At 39.4% G+C, this 18,753-nt stretch overlaps 2 protein-coding genes across 18 annotated transcripts in view; one reads left to right on the forward strand and one right to left on the reverse strand.

Annotated features, from left to right (window-relative positions):
- LOC102055162 (galanin receptor type 1-like) overlaps positions 1-4,633 on the reverse strand; it is a 31,325-nt gene extending 26,692 nt beyond the window's left edge. Inside the window, exons 1-2 of one of the 4 annotated variants that reach the window (XM_055726957.1) lie at positions 4,559-4,633; positions 3,431-3,604 (exon numbers count right to left, since the gene is read on the reverse strand). Coding sequence is in view for 1 of the 4 variants with exons in the window: in XM_055726960.1 (XP_055582935.1) it covers positions 3,431-3,439 (9 nt within the window). In the remaining 3 variants the exon portion in view is untranslated. Of the gene's footprint in view, positions 1-3,430; positions 3,880-4,558 lie in introns of those variants that run through there. The other 3 variants (XM_055726958.1, XM_055726960.1, XM_055726959.1) reach the window with 3 other exon arrangements.
- Positions 4,634-4,793: 160 nt separating this feature from the next.
- The window catches only part of LOC102055336 (dipeptidase 2), a 41,608-nt gene continuing 27,648 nt past the window's right edge, over positions 4,794-18,753 (forward strand). For 3 of the 14 annotated variants that reach the window (XM_055726305.1, XM_055726307.1, XM_055726308.1), the window contains exons 1-5: positions 15,629-15,755; positions 16,192-16,321; positions 16,640-16,781; positions 17,631-17,700; positions 18,197-18,373. In XM_055726305.1, coding sequence (XP_055582280.1) covers positions 16,276-16,321; positions 16,640-16,781; positions 17,631-17,700; positions 18,197-18,373 — 435 coding nt within the window. In that variant the 5' untranslated portion in view covers positions 15,629-15,755; positions 16,192-16,275. The other 11 variants (XM_055726309.1, XM_055726312.1, XM_027813222.2 and 8 more) reach the window with 11 other exon arrangements.

Below are 18,753 nucleotides of genomic sequence, written 5' to 3' on the forward strand. Positions count from 1 at the left end.
AAGAAGCAATAGCAGCTTGAAAACTGTAAGAACTCAAAATTCAGACAGTGACTTTTCTTTGATTAATAGGTATCATGGTTGCATACATGAATAAAAGCAGCAGTGCAGAAATACTGGGTTCTCTTTATGCAAACTGAAGTGTGTGATGCCATTGACTTTGTTTTAGGCCCTTTGGCAACTTCTTTTGAGGCAGTTAAGTGAATTAAGAACTGGTGAGTTCCCTGTCTCTCCCAAACTGGCTCTATCAGAGGCATGATGAGGCAAGTCTGGTTAAACACAGAGGAGTTTAAATGCTCCTTAGTGTGGGGATTAATCCTTCATATGACACTTTCATGTCTTCCTTACTGGACAGGTAGATGCATGGCAGATATTGCTGATTATAAATACCCTACAAAGTACTTTTCCCTTACCTAGACTTTAAAAGAAAAATAAAACAACTCCATTTGAACAGCCACAAGCATTGTATCTATGCTTTGTTTGCAGACTTTCTTCTGCAGTTTAATTTTTGATAAGGCAGGTAGAGTTGTTTAATAAAGCTTGTTATTCATTTACAACCAACCAAGTAACAAATTATGATCTTGGTTGCAATGGAAATCATATTGGAATAAAGCTACAGAAGGTGAAGATTGTTGGGTATACAGTGTTGGCAGGTATATATAACAAACTAGGACAAGAAAATGCCAAAACCATAATAAACCTCAAAACAGGATGCTTGTTGATACTTGTTGCTTATTCTGTAGAGAATAAGGGAAGTGTTCTGGCTTGTGTCATGAGATTCAAGACAACATATCTTTCCTGTGTGTTTTTGTGGTTTTCTGTCCAGCTCTTTTGTGAACTGAGTGTGGTCAGAGTGATGAGAGTGATATCTCACATTTTGGCCTTATACAGAAGAATGTCTTGATTTGGGTCCTCATATGTGATACATTTGTAAACATATATGACTATGCAAAGGGCAATCGAATCCCAATGCAGAGTCTGAGGAGACATACTTGTGTTGTGAAAGCTGGCAGCAGAATGTCATTCTGGAGAGGCACTGCTCCGCTTGTTAAATACCAGACTTGCTGGTGTTTAGAGGAAAAAAGCTGAGAAGGTATTGCAGCTTCACTAGAGTTATCGGCTTGGTCCATCCTCATTTGAAAAATAGATCACTCTATGACAGCATGAAAACACTTAGCTTCTCATGGTGATAACCTAGTTTAGGGCTGGTTAACAAACCTGTTTTCCCTGCATGTGTATCAGTTTTGGTTTACCTAGCTGGTTGGGTAAGATCACTTGTCTTGTTCATCTCCTAATACTCCTCTTTCTATAACAAGATACACTGTCAACTGGCTGGTTCTGGAGAATAACAAAATTCTGCAGTAGTTCTCCTGAGTAAGTCTTGGTCTTTTGCTGTGCAAATACCCCTTTTACTCAGGCTATTATCACAAAATGCTGCTTGTTGAGAAAGAAGAGATGTAAGTGTACATGCTGCTCTTTAATAGGAAAAAGTTTCCATGGTGATTTTCTCTCATAGCTGCAAGGGAGCTCTCTTTCCAATAGAACCACATCAATTCTCTGTCTACTGCCTTATTCAGATTACTGCCAAATTCCTCAGTTAAAAAAGCCCTGTCCTTAAGCATCACAGTATGTTGTGTAGATGATAATCAGAAACAATGGATCCTAAGTTGGTAAATTTTCTGGTCTAACAAAGACATCCTAAGACAAAGGTACTTTGAAGTCTCTCAACAAGACTTCTGTAAAAAAAAAAAAAAAAAAAAAAATTGCCCCCAGCTCAGGATGTTTAAGAGCACATGCAAAATATCCAGAAGATACCATCCTCTCTGCCACCATAATCTGTCTGTTATGTGACAGTAGATTTGAAGCATTTTGTGGAGACAGTCTTAAGCACCGGTGAACGCAGTAGCCTAAAGGTCACACCTAGTAACTTGCTTGCTGCTGACACCATAGTGTGAGTGACTTCAGTGGATGAAGCACTCCTGTCTTTCCTGAGCTGTATGATCTTCCATTTTCCCAGAATAACCTGGGAGTAAACACAAGTTAAAAAAAACCCCAAACCTAACAACAACAAACCCTCAAAAAAGCTCAGTACAAATGCCAGTATTACACAGGCCAAAGTACAGAAATGTAATTTGCAATGCTGTGTTCATGAACACTGGTCAGTTCATATCACTGAGAGATTTAGGCTAGGTCTATGCTTAAATTTACACTTCCAGAGCTGCCAGCTGTGAGTGCAGGGGTAAAACATCTCCAAACCCAGTGTAGCTGCTGTATTTCACAGTAAGGGAGGGAATAAAGAGGGCTCAGGTCTGGGTCAAGTATCACCTGGACATATCTACAGATCTGAGATAATGATCATGATTTAGGCCTCCCACTAAAAATCAAAGCAAAGTCTTTGAAACTCAAATTAAAAACCCGACCTGTTACTAAGTGGCAGAAATTAAGCTGATGAAGCAGACTTGCTCTAAACTGGGTTTTCTCATTGATACCAAAAGGATTTGCTCTTCTTGGAAACCTGTGCTGAGCAGGACACGTGGCATTCAGTGGAGCTTGCTGCCCTGCATGGCTGTAGGTGCCTAATGTTGCAAGGGCAGCTGCTACTTTAATAGAAATGGCTTTGCTGTTGCTGAAAATTGGTGTGGCAAGTCGCAGAACTAGAGTTTTGAGAATTCTGCTTTTAAACAGGAAAGAGTGCCTATATACGAAGCAATCCAGAATGGGAAAGCAATGTTTCTAAGTTTTGGGTTTTGTTTGGTTTCTTTTTTTTTTTTTTTAACTGTTTCTGGAAACCTTTTTAGTTATAATTCCTGACCTGTGCAGGCAACAATTCCTGCTGTCTGCAAGGCTTTTGTGATCTCTTCTATTGCTATTTTAAGAGATCTTTCTTTTTATTTTCTTGTTATGGGGAAAAAAACCCAACAAAAAACCTAAACAAACCCTCCCACCTATCTGAAGCAAGTTAGCTTGCATCTTGGTTCACAGAAATGGTCTATAGTCCTGATAATTAGCAATCTGTAATCAGATCACGGATTGGGTGTGACTTTATTTGGGAAGCTCCTGCCACCTTGTGGCAAAAACTTGCATCTTTCTTGAGTCAAAATAATTCATTTGGATGCCTAATAACTTTGTAGAAAAAAATGTATAGCCAAACAAAAAGGAAGCAAGGAGACAGGATGATTTGCTTGGTTTGCTTCTCTATTTGGGCATCATCACTTGTAAATATTACACGTATTTTAAAATTAGCATGATTTACATGGATAGATAAGCTTATTGCAACTTTTTTTCCTGTAGCTGCTTTGCCCATCTTTCTTTCCAACACACTACAGAAATTAATTCTGTGAAAGTATTGAGCCAGGAGAACCCACAACAACTTCGGTGTTTGTATAAGAAGTTGTTGACAAGAGTCATTGATGAATGTCGCAGTAGTACTTACATGTGTCATCCTGCAAGGTATCTGCTTTCATTATGGCACTCTTCGCTTTCAACTGTAGAAAACGTTCAGCTAGCGATTACAAAGCTTCTTAGTGACTGCAAAGCTTTTGTGACATCTTGATATGCTCCATGAAGCCTTTTCTCTGTTCAGAAGACAGGAAAATAAAATTCGCATCTGTGAAGGGAAACGTTCATGTTTGTACTCCTTCATGTTTCTTTTGCATTTGGTAATTGGTGTCAGCTGATGTGGTTCTGTACATGCATATGCTGAGAGTGTACGGCATCATCTGAACTGTTTTCACAGATGCTGCTCAAACTAGGGTTGTGAAACTGTGGCAGCTTCAGCCACCCACAAGTGAGAGTAACGTGGGGAAAAGTAGGTTCTTGCTGACTTGGTTTGTAACCTCTTTGATTTCCCAAGCTTAGCTTAATATTTCTTGCAAGGTCTTACCTGAGAAATATGTTGCAGCTATGCTGATTTAAATAATTACAACAACCAATGAACCTCCCATCACCAACCCCTCCAAGTGTGAGCACACTCCATTTCAAGACCTGAAACTAATACTGAGATCATTAGAAGAAACAGATGGAATTTAATTTGCAATAGTTAAGGCTCCTGTATTGCTATTTTTGTGCAAATGGAAATTTTGTTACATGAGATTTCCTCTAACATGTTGTAGCAGTTTCTAGTTAAAACACTGATAGCTATGCTCGAGAAATGCCAAACTGACAGCCTGGGACATTGCCATCTTTACATGGAAGTCAGATACCAAGTTTGGATACTTGATAAACAGCATTTATAATACTATGTTTAAGTGGCTTGTTCCCAAGCCATTTCAACCACTGTATGTGGTTTTAAAGCTGATTCCCACAAAAAACTATATCCATGTCAAATGCTGGAGTGCTCTTATGCAGGATAGGTGATGTCATGAGCTGGTAGAGTATAAGGATTTATGGAGAAACCAAATTGCAGTTAAAAATGGCTGCCCAAGTAAGCATCTGCATTTGCAAAGCCCTACTTTCCCAGCTGTAGTAATCTACAATTTAATCTGTGCTGGCAGTAAAAACACTAGTGCTTTGGACATGTAAGCATTGAGATTAGCGGAGCTAGTCTGTGGCTGGAACAAACCTTCCTAGTGTGAAAAATAGTTCCAACACATTAAGTTATCCCTCTGTGTCCTGACAGCAGCTGGTATGAGTTTAAGTGCTGCAGTTATTTTATAGCTTCTTAGGGTGCTCCAAAATATGTCTGAGGTGAATATAACATGAGATAAACATAGGGATAGCTATTATCAGGGAGAGACAGCTGTGTAACAACATTCTGGGCAGTAAAGATAGCTCTCAGGATATTTATTAAGAGAACAGTCCTGCCAGATGGACTCTGCAGGAAGGATGTAAATTACGAGTGCCACATGGTAAGAATTACACACAAACAGCTGCTAAGATTCATCCAAGGCTATTGGAATAAAAAGACAGAAGAAACATGACTGTAAGACAAAGGAAGAATTTTTTTTAGCATCTTTAAAAACCAGTTACATTCTGAATCTGCAAAGAGGTGAACTGTTAGAAGACCAAGCAGGAGCTTAGTGACTCAGCAAAGGCTGTTCTTGAACGAGGAGTCAGTGAGTTTAGTTTTGCTGGAGGCATGTGGAAAACACAGAGTTTTAGGCAGAAATCACATCAGAGACTGAACTTGATTTTGTAAGGAGAGAAAATTGACAAAATAGGAAAAATAAATTGCAAGCAATGATGATTATATGACATTTACTTGCTTTGGAAGAAGGGGATGAGAATTTGAAAAGTTGAACATTAAGAAGGAAAAATGAGCTAGAACTAGACCACAGGTGGGAAAATTAATCTGAGCCTGTTTATTTGCTGCTTTAAATTAAGTTTGGGAGATAGTTTCCCATCATAGGCATAAAAATGGACTTGGCCTGGATCAAGATTCAGATTAGGTAGAGGTTTTTTCTTGAATAAAATCTTTGTTTTTTCTCTTGGTACTAAATTTGTGTTGTTTAGGGTTGTATTGATGGGAAATGTTTATAAGCCAAGTTCACCAAATTAGCAATGTGAACCAGAATTCCAGCTGATGTTTCTGTTTAAGTTTTCCAATTACTGGGAACTAGAGGACTGATGACAAACGTATGTTCTAGTTAAGACATGACTTGCGCAATGGCTCAGTGGGAGTTTTGATAGTGAGATGTGATTATTTCTCTGCAGTGGAATCATAAACAAAAACATGATGCCTGTTTAGTTTTCTGTACAAAGTATGAAATAAAAAATTATGGTAAGCAAACCTTATGTCTTATGAAATGACAGGATCATGTTTTTGCATGTATTTCTTTGTTTCCAAACTGTCAGCTCCCACAAAGATGATGAAAAGTCCCAGTAGGTTCGGAGCCATAGGTATCTTTGAAAAGGTAACCTGTACTTTGTGAGCATTTTGACCTTTACAAATATACAATGGCACAGTAAGTCCTGTTTAAAATCCAGCAGGTATAGTAACAAGGGGTAGATATTTATTGGCTTAGGTATAGTCAATGTGGCAATATCAGGTCAGCAGTAAGGTGCATACCTATACCTCTGTTTATTGTAAGTTCAAATCTAAGATACTCATCTCAGAGCAGGTCAGCAAGAGTATGAGAGGCAACCGCCACAGATTGCAGCAAGGGAGATTCCAGTTGAATATAAGGGGGTGTGGGGGGAATAAATCACAATGTGAACAAGCAAGCATCAGAACAGGCACATGGACAGGTTGTATATGTAATCTTTTTCCTCAAAGACATCGAAACTTCCACTGGATAAGGGCCTGAGCAACCTGACCTAACTTTGAAATTACCTTAGGTGGGATCGGGTGGCTGGCCCAGATGACATTCCACCAGAAATCCCTTCCAACCTAAATTATTCTGTGATGAGGGGCACCTGTTTCTAAACCATATGAACAAAGCAGTGTTCAACACATGTTAGTGAGCAGATGCACGATGGACAGCACAGACAGACTGCCACAAGAGGGAGGAAATAACTGGTTTTGAGAACTGCACAACACAAGGCTTGTGGTTTCCTGGGTGGGTGGCAGCTGAGCTGAAAGCTCTCTGGCAGACCTTGTGTCTTTGAAAGGGGAAATCTCCAACTGTTTGTTAACTGTGAAGTCTGTGATATGTGAGTTAAAGAAACAGAGGACGTTTCTTGGTTGCTGCCCTGACGCCAGGAGGATCTGGTGCCAAGCTTTAGCGGTTGCATCCAACACAGTGATATGTGGATTTCGACTTCACTGCATTTTCCTAAGAAGGTAACCTGCTCCAAGGAGCCTTTAGATAAAAAAGAGAAAGCTATAAATCTCATGTCAGCTTCCACTTTTCAACTCTGCTCAGTCAGCACGGAAAAAAGCTGTGTGGGTTTTGTATTTCGAATGTTGTTTAAACAGGGGTGCCTAAAATACCATATTCTTAATTTTGTGTAGTGCTTGCAATACTACTTCAATTTGCAAGGATTGATTTCTGAATGATGTTATACTTATTTGCCTTTGAAACTGTTCAGGCAAAAAAAGCACAAGTCTTACTGTCAAAGCATAAAGAATACTTTGCATGAAACATAGAAGGTACTTCTGTGTAGCAAATCTGTAGGAAATTGTTGCAGCTACCAAGAACAGCAGTTTTGTACAAATACACTGAATGTAGAATTGGTAATATATAGGTAAGTATAATTTCTGTTAGCAGTCAGACTGCTTAAAGAACATGTATTGTACTTCCTGCCTAAAAATCTTCCTGAAAATAGCTATGGACTTCTTATTGATGGAGAAATAGTAAATATTTGGACCAAAATTTACAACGTGTAATGGTTTTTACATCAGAACAGTGTTATTGTGTGAACAAGGCTTGCTGCTTTTTCCTTAAGCATTTTGAACTGACAAATCATGTGGATTTCTGGAATAGCAGTTAAATGGTACTATGCCACAGAGTATACAATAAACTATAAAATCTTAGTGTTCCCTTTAGAATCCTTTTGTCACGTTTTGGCAGAGTCTTAGAGATACAGGTTGTACATCTGATCTGTATTTTGGGTTGATGACTTTGAAAACAAAAAAAACCTGTAGAAACTTATTTGCCTTTGTGATGCCAGCTTGTGAGAATTCTGATGCTTGGGTAATTTTTTGAGCTTTCCTTTTTAACATTTTGCATGCTGATCTGCCTCAAACAAATTTAACATTTTTCTAGACTAGAGATACAAGGATTTTTTTTCACTGTGATAACAAAGTCTGCATTTGTGGTCAAAAGGTAAGTTGTATTTGTTCTTTGACATTTGAGGGAAATCTCTACAGTTGACACAAGGCAGAAAAGGAACAACTTCTGACTGCTCTCTATCCTTCACAGTTCTGTAGAAGTGCTGTTTCACTAAAGTTTTTGGACCTCACAATGCATGTGTATTTCTGACACATGTTTATGGAAAAAAACTTCTCTAAGACTGCACTTCCATCTGAAGTTTGTTACCTCCTGTGAAAGCAATAGTTCCACTGGCTGCATCCATTATGGCAAAACTTCATTGTTAATGCTCAGTAATGCTCATCCTTGTGGCTTTTGTAGCATTGTTTTTTTTAAAGATTTATCCAGAATATTAGAAATACTTCGGAACTGTGCAAAATGAATGAGTGTGTCAGGAGTTCTTCCACTCTTTTTGGAGAGGGTCCAGTTATGAAGATGATGAGGGAAGTGGAGCATCTCCCTTATGAGGAAAGGCCGAGAAAGCTGGGCCTGTTTAGCCTAGAGAAGACTGAGAGGGGATCTTAGCAATGCACACCAATGCCTTAAGGGTGTGTCAAGAGGATGGGGGCAGGCTCTTTTCTGTAATGTTCAGTGACAGGACAAGGGGCAATGGGCACAAACTACAACACAAAAAGTTCCATCTGAATATGAGGAAAAATAACTTTATTGTGAGGGTGACAGAGCACTGGAACAAGCTGCCCACAGAGGTGGTGGAGTCTTCTTTCCTGGAGACATATAAAACCCACCTGGACACAACTCTGTGCCTGATTTAGGTGAACCTAATTAGCAGGGGATTGGACTAGACCTCCAGAGGCCCCTTCCAACCCTGACCATTCTGTGAGCAGGGGCTGGAGAAAACATGGTTTGCACTGACCCTGGCATGGAGAAAAGCCTGTGTTAAAACAAGGGACAGAAGCATGGGACAGGCAGCCTAAATGGAGTGGCTGGGAGGAACAGCATTCCTTTCATTTAATCTGTCTGTAGCTTTGAAGTCTGTGGTGGACCATACACTAGGGAGCACAGTCACAGAGGGGAACCCTGGCACAGTTGGTGGCTCAAGTCTGTACATTCTGTTCTACGAGTTCTGGTTTGCGTTCCAGGAAATCAGTATCACCAGATCTGAGAAAGAGGACATTGCGTATTAACAAAGGAGCCAGCTGGCTCCCTGCATCCGGCCACTATATTGGCCAGCCCTTCCACTGAGGTCAGCACTCAAGCTCAGTTTCACCTCATGACATGTGGTCCACTACAGTGCTATAGAAGTAGTTGTTAAGACTCTTCTCCTTTATTCTGCCTTTAGGAAATTATGTCATAAAGCATATCTGTATTGAAGTTAAAAGAATTTCAGTAACTTTGGATTTCTGAGAAAATAGTCATCATTATTAGCAATGAGATAAAAAAATGCATAGCATTAGCAGAGCTCCTATTTACTTTAAAATTACTGGATTGGGCAATTTGATTTGTGAGGAAGTCTTAAATTAAGACTGTGGACAGGAAAAAACCACAGTGAAGTAAAAGATGAGAACCTAATAGGAAAGAAATTCAGTAGCTGTCCTTTTCTTAAGGGAAGTTATGAAAAAATCTTTCTAGAGTTAAAATGTAATTATTATTTGTAATAATAAAATTTCTTATGGAATTGTTTTACAGCAATGAATCTCCTATACTTCAGTTGCAAAGAAGTTTTGCCAACTGAGGTTATATTGCATCTGAAAAACTTGCAGTCTACATGCATGGCGGATAGCATGTGAAATACCTAAGGTGCACTTTTGGATTCAAGGCTGAAAGCTAAGATCACCTCATATTTAAGTGCTGTACTTGCCCCCAGTAAGTCTGGGACATGACATCCTGCTAGTTCCTTTCTTTATCCAAGAGATCCTGAAATGCCTTCCACCCACTCCTGTATCTATTCCCTTTTATCCCTGCTTTAAGCAATAAATTATTGTTTAATTTTTTTCTCATTGCTTGGTGGCACTTCATTGCACCTTTGCATAGGCAGGGAAGGAATAGCAGGTTGGAAATTATTAATTATAATACAGCACTAAAGGTTTCTAAGCAGGGGAACAGATAAACCTGACATGACTCAGGGTTGGTGATGGTGAAAGGAATTTCAAGCAAAAATTGAGAGAGATCATGAAAGACTATCTTGATGACAAGGTGAATTTCAAAGGGATCAGTATCTTTTCTTAAAAAAGTATTTCATAGCATGATGCATGTGTTCTGCTCCTAAAAGTATGTTTAATATTTATGTATTACTAATTATGTTTAATTATTATTTAAGGAATAGGGAGAATCCGTATTTCTGCGAGCAGTCAGCAGGAAGGTTTTCACCTAGGGTCCTGCTGGTGTAACTAAGCTGCTGCCATGATCTGACGTAGTTAATTCAGACCTACACTGGGATTATCTATGTGAGATCTCAGCGTAAGTGGACTGGGGGCAGGAGGATGAACCTTCTTCATTTTTCAGGATATATTACTATCTTGAGCTGTGAGCTCTATTTTATTGCAGTTTATATATCTGATTTGGCACAATAATTCAACACATTTTCGTATTAATGTAATGGCTGTCATGAAGCATTTTAATAAATAACAAAATGGAAAATAAGGACTTCAAATGGATGAAAAGAATGTGATTCCTAACTGAGATTTGCTGCACTTAAACAGCAGCTGTTTACTGACCCTTCTGCACTGAGGTCTGGCCTGCCTGCTGGAAAGGAGAAAAGGGGGCAGGCACACTTGCCCAAACTTCCGAAGATGGTAAATGACAGAAGCATGCAAGAAAACTTTCCCTTTTTACTGTGAAAGTTTCAGTTAAAATGTATCTATTTTAAAAGCGCAAACCCCCTTGCTGCATCCTTATATGGCCGATACGGCCATCCTGCTGCATTATAGCTCTGTCGTCCCTGATGTGGGAATGCTCAGTTTAAGGTACGCTTTCTCAGTATTCATATTTTTAATGATAGTAACTTCCTAGCTGTTCATGAAGAGCTTGAGGAATGTAAGCCAATGGAGAAACTAACTAGTGTGAAGTAGCAAAATGTTATTTCTGTAGTGTGAGTCTGCAAAGACTCACTCTGCCTATCGTGGCTCTCCAAGGACTCTCTTTGTTTATTTTGGGCTGTGGGCTGACACCCCAAAATTGCTGAGGCTATCCTGTGGGCAGAGGTATGGTGGGGATGAAAAGCAGTTACGCTCTGAATGAGAGATGCAAATGTAGATACAGGAAGAGACAGAAGTTTTTGCTCTGAAGTGTAATGCAAAGAAGAGATAAAATCGCATTTTGCACCCTCAATCCTTATCTCTTCCACACTGTGTGCATCTGTATGTTGCATGTCTGTGAGGTTTTGCATAGCTGGAGTGGAGCTGAAAGTAAGAGGAAAGTTTTGTGTTTGTGCTCGTTGCCCTTTGTAGTGGACGACTTTGGGACAGACTTCTTTGGGACAGACTTTTGTTCTGTGGGAGACTCAGCTGCGGTGCTTAACTCAGAACTGAAGAGAAGTACTTCAGTTGCTGGAGCAGCACCATGAGGCCGCCTCTGGGTTTGTCCCATGGGGACTAGTGGTGCACTTTGCTTTACAACCCCAGGTCTGGGAGAGAGGAGCTTGACCAGGGAAGTAGGAGGGGCCTTGCTGGGCCTGCTTTACTTTATATCCCCACTGCCTAGTACCTTATGCAGAAAGCAGGAGGTTAATTGAAATAAATCAATTGTAAACAAACTGCTGCAGTTTTAAATGCATATAAGATTCTGGTAGGATTCTGTTTATCCTTTTTTCCATTGTGCCCTCTTGTTTAATCAATTTTATTGCAAGCAAGTAAGAGAAGGAAATCAAACACCATGTCATACAAGCACAACAGGGCTCATATTTTGAACATGGATGTCACTGTACCTAGATATAATGTGTAAGCCCACATATTGGCGACATGCCTCATTTTTTCCCAAATACATAATCTATAAATATTCATTTTATTTGAGTACAAGTAATAACAGAGGTCAGCTTGCTCAGCATTGATGCATCACAATCAATAATCAATGAGAAAAACCCTGATACATAGACTTCTGATGTAAACTGATTCCCATACTGTCTCAAGGGCCTAGCCAAAAACTCTTAAGTTTTGGACAAATGAGAAGAAACTTGGAGTCAATCACTTCTGTTATGTTTCTTAATGAATGAGAACATAGACTGTTAAGCATCCTTGAAGGATTAATCTGTTTCTGGAGTGCTTTCCTCTATGTAGCATTAGACCCCTGTACTTCATAGATACTCTCTATGCCATTTCTTACATTATGTTTTGCTTGTAGGAAACACTAAGGCATGAGGGTTATTAATTTGCTTTAGTTAGTGCCACAGCTCCCCTGGTATCATATCTATATTGGGTCTCCATTTGTCTGTGCACGCTACTGTGTTTATTCAGCTGTCCTAGAGCTGCTTCCTGAGACCACTTCAGGGCTGATTTTAAACCTGCTTCTCCATCTGTGCTCCTTTTTGTAGAAGGTTGTATGTTCCCACTGTTCAAAAGTACTTCCTGCCAGATGATCCCACAATTTCATGCATTCCCAAATCCTGTGAAACAGAAAAGGCCTGAGCCAGTTTCTCAAAAGAGGAACCTTAGGAAGTTTTGTCAAAGTTAAAGGATTTTTTTAGAATAGCAGTTTGCATCTTTCTAAACACATTGTGACATATCTTAATTTTTTTTAACTTTTGCATTACTTTGATGTAGAGATAAAATACATGCAAAATGGATTAATTTTTATTTTAAAACATTCTAATTGCACAGCTTGATTAAACTTATTCTGGCTTATTAAATGTAAGCCCTTTACAAATTTATTTACATTTTACCAAGCATAGGAAGGGCAAATAAGCCAGTTAACTTTTCCTTTGATTTATACTCTGCACATTGCAGGTGACAGGAAAATGGAATAATACATAGGCTGGAAATGTAAGAATCTTAATAATATGACTTTCACTGTGCTGCTTTTCAATATCCTGGTTACAGGCTTACTCTTATTTTGGCTTTGATTTTTATAATCAAAATGTTCTGGTAAGGGAAAGAAAGAAATGTGTGTAGAACAGGATGCCATCAATAGGTCATCTGCTTAGCATGACTTGAATTTGCTTCTAATCCACCAACACCTATGATTCTCTCTTGAGATACCTGTGACTTTATTGATGAACATGTGGCTTCATATTGGGAAACCACTTCCTGGGTTTATGTCCACCTCCTGTTGCTTTAGAAAATTTGCTGAAAGAAGAGAAGCAAAGCATGCAGGCAAGGTGAATTGCCTTGTAATGTTATCATGTCTTGGATATTTGCTATTTTTTTTTACCTCTGCAGACAAGGAATACGTAAAACCAACTTCCTTTATTAACAAACACAAACTTTTGTGATGCTAGAAGAAAGTTGATTAATATAAACTTTACTGACTCATCGTGGAAAACAAATGAAGAGTCAACTTTTTTTTTTTCCTTTTTTTTTTCCCCCTTGTCTTTTGGAAAAAATTTGAGCATTGACTCACTATACTAGAATTCTAGCCAAACTTTTTTGTTTTGAAAGAATTCACATGGCACATGCGTCTAGTTAGGATGTCACTCCAATGAATTAAGGGGGTGACTGCTCCTCAGCTTTATAGGTAATGCTGCCAGTAACTCTGAATGTGGCAGGGGGAAAACACCCAACCTTTTGCCTGAAAAGGCATTTTCACCTCCTAGCTTTACATAGAAAAGGAGGCATTTCTAATCTGTGAAAAAGTTTTTTGACTGACACCTGAAAGGCTGTTAATCCAAGTGTTTGAGTACTGTATTTTGAAAAAGTGCGGGGGGGGGGGGGGGGGGGCTTGAATTACTCTTGAAGTTGCTACCATACCCATTTCCTCATGGAAATAAAGTGATCCTTTCAAATTTGGCACGTATTGTCCTTCCTAAGGTATGGAAAAGTGTTGGATTTCAACAGCTTTCCTCTTAAATACTCTGACATGACATGTGTTTCAACAATACAATTCAGTCAGAAGAAGCTGATTTTTGGAATTTCTCAAAAACAGTTTCAGTGTTCATTTCAGTGTGAGGTTTCCTAAACAATGAAAACAAACTAGTTAATGTAATGCAAAATCTATGTTATTGTGCTATTTTGGGAGGTGTGAGTCCAGGGTCCGTCAGGCTCACCCTGCCAGCTCTGACTGATGGGCTGGTTCCCTTCAGCAGTCAGCTGGTGGCAGCAGCAGAGTTTAAGGAGTGGTTATATGTGCAAAATACAATAGCCAGAGACCTTAAAATCTTTGGGAGAAGGTAGCTGGTTTACAGTTTCCACCACTAACTTCCCTTCTGTTTAACTATTTCTTTCTTTTTTCCTCCTGCAGAATTCACCCCAGCTGTATCAGAAGGAGAGGCACTTCAGCTCTGGCTATACTATTAAGCCTGCAGCTTCCACAGACAGGAAATTTTGCTGTTTCATTGTCATCAGCAAGTAATTGTGGTACCTCTTTGCTTTAGCAAACTGGAAAATGGAAATGAAGAGAAATACAACAAAGTTGCTGTGGCTGTTGACGTTCTTCTCTGATATTGTGCCATTCAGCTATGAAAGCCATTCAGCCTTCTCGATGAGAGAGCAAGCTATTGAGCTAATGCAAGAAGCTCGTTTAATTGATGGGTATATAAAATATGTTCAACTAAACCCTCTTTGTGAATCTTGACAAGTGAGGAGGAAATGCTAAAGTGTGTTTGGATCAGTAGAGACATAAGCTGTTACTAGCACATAGCAGTTAGCTACTGTTGCAGCGATTTATTCAAAAAGAATTTTGATTCAGAGGGTACTTACTATGGGATCAGGTTATTCTAAATGGATTTGTGATTTTCTGGTCAGGTGTCATGGTTTAACCCCAGCCACTAAGCCCCACACAGCTGCTTGCTCGCTCCTCCCTACCCCACTGGGGCAAGGGAGAGAACTGGAAGAGTAAAAGTGAGAAAACGCATGGGTTGAGATAAAGACAGTTTAATAGATCAAGCAAAAGCTGTGGGCTCAAGCAAAGCAAAAAAAGGAATTCATTCACCACTTCCCATCGGCAGGCAGGTGTTCAGCTGCCTCTGGAAAGCAGGGCTTCATCACACATGATGGTTACCTGGGAAGACAAACACCATCACTCCAAAAATCCACCCCCTTCCTTCACCCGGCTTTGTATACTGAGCATGACGTCATACGGTATGGAATATTCCCTTGGTCAGTTGTTGTCAGCTGTCCCAGCTGTGTCCCCTCCCAGTTTCTCATGCCCCCCAGCCTGTTCGCTCGTAGGGTGGGGTGAGGGGCAGGAAAGGCCCTGACTCTGTGTAAGCACTGCTCAGCAGTAACGAAAACATCTCTGCATTATCAACACTGCTTTCAGCACAAATCCAAAACAGCCCCATGCTAGCTACTGTCAAGAAAATTAACTCTATTCCAGCCAAAACCAGCACATCACGTCTTACCACTTAATTATTGTTTCCTTTTACATACTGTTCTTGTCTCCTTCCCAGAAATTAATGGCATCTTTCACTAGCGATGACTTCTGTGCAGAGCTAGAAAGCAGGCATCATACCTTGAAAGGATACCCTTGAAACGTGAAGGAGCGGTGTCTGTGGTGTGTGTATTTTGACCTGGGAACACAGACACTGATTATTCTAGCACACGCAGCACTGATTATTCTACCACAAGTATTTGTTTCTGAAGAGCATAGTAATGACGATAGGGAGAAAAATAAATACAGAAGCACAACAGGTACAGGAGAAGCAAAAGAAAGTGTCTTGCTGTCCTAACAAAAGCTTGTTTGCAAAAGAAGGGAGATTTTCAAGCATATGTGACTGCAGGACTATTGGCAATTAATGGTCTAAGGGACTGCGAAGAGTGGAAAAAATTATGCCTGGGTTGGAAGGGGAACAACTTATTTCTATCACAAATCCTATTTGTTTTCAATTCTAGCCACAATGACTTTGTACTGCGGCTGAGAATACTTTACCAAAATAAGCTCAGTAGAGTCAACTTAAGAGAACTCAACAAGACCCACACAAACCTTGTGAAACTTCAGGCTGGTTATGTGGGAGCTCAGGTACGTACTGCTATGGTTCTGGGTCTGAGAATATATTCTTACGTTTGCCTCCTTCCCAGTCACAGAAGTACTCCTGGCTGTGGTTTCAGCTCTTTCTGTTGAAAAAGAAAAAACAATGAAATTGAACAGCCACAAACATTCTTCCATCACTTGGGTTTCAAAATTTGTGTTTTATAAGCCAGGTACCCTTAACCAAAACAGTGGCATTTGTTTTGTGGTAAATAAAATTACATCTGCTTTCCTGTGTGTTAGGAGGCTTTAGTCATGTCTGGAGTGGATGCTCTTGCCTTGCATCCTAACTCTTTCTTTGGGGGAAAAAATTATAGTGTCAAATCCCTTGTAAACTGTAGGAAAATATTTTGGTCTGTGCTCGTGAAATGAAGATTTCCAAGTTGAAACACAAGTTATCTAGTTTACTTGTCAATGTCTCTTTCAGTTTTGGTCAGTGTATGTTCTTTGCAGCGCTCAGAACAAGGATGCTGTGCGTCTGACCTTAGAGCAAATTGATGTTGTCAAGAGGATGTGTAACAACTACGAAGAGCTGGAGCTTGTGACAACTTCCCAAGGTGATGTGTTTTCCTGCAACAGAAATGTTTTAGATGGGGTTGCAGGAGGTATGTGCAAAAGACAGATTGCTGAAAGCAGGCATGTTATCCTGCTTTAAAGAGTAACTTTAACTTCAGTTTTTACGTACCTATGCACAGTCCTGGACCACTGCAGTCATAAGAAAATTTGCCATATAAACATGCACTAGTATAAGCTCCTGTTTTATGAAAATGTCAATATTATTGCTTGCAATTTACAATATCAATTGTTGCGTAGTAGTGCCGGCTTCTTATCTGTTATGAAATTACTTTGGAATTATCTTGCTTTGGTGTTTCCAGGAATCTCTGACAGTAGAAGGATTGCGTGTCTGATTGGAATAGAAGGTGGTCACTCCATTGACAGCAGTTTGGCAACACTGAGGATGTATTATGACCTGGGTGTTCGTTACATGACTTTAACACATACCTGCAATACACCTTGGTAACTAATGTGCATGTTTTTGTGTGACCATCCAAATTATGGATTCAGACAGAATTCACCTGTGAAAGACAGAACTAAGTCAACGATGATATGTTTTTAGGGTAAATCACTTGCCATGTGTCAGGTGGGAGACTGAGGATCTGTTATGTACTGCTTGCTATGCTGGCAATTTGGGAACTTTTAAACCTTGTTAACAAAACAAAGATGGCAAAATTGCTATCCCCTTTGCTTTATTAGGAAAGTTATATTGGGCAAAACAAGCCTAAACCCCCCCCCAAAACCAATTAGAAATGCATACAATGTAAATAAAAGAAGGTAAATGCTATGTAAAAACTCAGCAGTCAGCAGCCTTCAACACTGTCCACTCTGGCCAGCTCAAAAGTACAGGTGTCCATATATGCAACTACAGAGATGCATATTTAGTCCCTGTATTAGAATATTAGCACCAACTCTTTGCTGGATTGACAAAATTCCTTCTTCTACTGACTCAGGGAAAAGGGAATTATGTGCACAGAAGGCTGAAAAGTAGGCTTTCTGGCTGACAGGTAACTGACTTTTCAGTGTATCTTTGTTCTCTGGTGAAGGTTTGTGTGATCAGAAGATTTCTTGTCTTGCATTGCTTCACAAATGTACAACGGTCCTGAACCTGAAGGCATAACATCCAGAAAACAGTTACGAACATGAAAAACGTTGTGTGTAAACAAGATACGTATTAGGTAGCTCATTATCCCTACATTTGGCTGTGTGACATGGTAATGATTTTTATTGTGTGTAGCATAAGAAGTTTCAGTTGCTGTTACTATGGTCTCCAGAATAAAATGATTCACCTTCCTCACTCCCCTTTTTAAGGTCTGAATCGTCATCCAAAGGAATACACAACTTTTATCCTAGTGTTACTGGTCTGACTGCATTTGGCCAAGTAAGGATCTCTTTTGAATGCTAATCTAAGCAATCTTTCACGCAACTAACAACTTAGGCCTTATCTTTTCAAAAGCAACTTGTAATTAAAAATTAATTACTGGAAGTTCTTGATAGTTAGGAGGTGATCAGGGTTCAGTCAAACCAAATTCTCTGTGATGTTCCTTAGGGTAAAAGAAGCACTAGATGTAATTATAACTATTGTTTTAATACAGATCAAATGTATTAATTAATATGCTGAAGTAGTGTGATGTGGTTCAAATGATTGATTTTAGATGACTAAGTTTTTTAAGTTTTGAGCATGTGGTGGTGTGCTAGTTAACTGTGAGTGAATAAATTACTGTTAGGTTAACAGATGAATAGAAACCCATAGAGGCACTGCATGGTTATGACTAGCTGACAGCTGCAGATTTTTTTTATCTGTTTACATATATCAGCTAAATGGTTTCCTTTAAATAAACTTTATACTGACACTGTTGTCTGTAAATCTGTTTTAGGAAGTGGTAAAGGAGATGAATCGCCTGGGCATGCTGATAGATTTATCTCATACTTCATATTCCACAGCAAAAGCTGCACTGAGTATCTCAAAAGCACCAGTAATTTTCAGCCATGCTTCAGCATTTTCTGTTTGTAATCACTCAAGAAATGTTCCAGATGATATCCTCCAGCAACTGGTGAGTTCTATGGGTTTGGGTTGTTGGTTGGGGTTTTTTTTGGAGGGGTGGTGGGTGGTGGTATTTGTTTAGTTTTGTGGGTTCAGGATGGTTTTTTTTTAGTTTTAATGGGAACATTTGGCTAGTCGTAGGCAAACTTGTCCGTACAAGTCATCGTATTTAGCTTTTCACTTCCCATCTCTGCATTGGATTTATAAGCAGATCCCTGGGCAGCAAGTTACACGTTTGCTTCTGAGACATTTTCTTTGGGTTGTGCTTTATTTTTGGATACAAGAATAAAGTATTTGAAAATACTTTGTAATTCTGGTTGAGTTTCTTTGATGTAGTCACTAGATTTCTGCTTATTCAGGCTACGTGAGGATATAACGAATCCAGGGTCA

Source organism: Falco cherrug, chromosome 14 (genome assembly GCF_023634085.1).
Source record: "Falco cherrug isolate bFalChe1 chromosome 14, bFalChe1.pri, whole genome shotgun sequence".
Lineage (NCBI taxonomy): Eukaryota > Metazoa > Chordata > Aves > Falconiformes > Falconidae > Falco > Falco cherrug.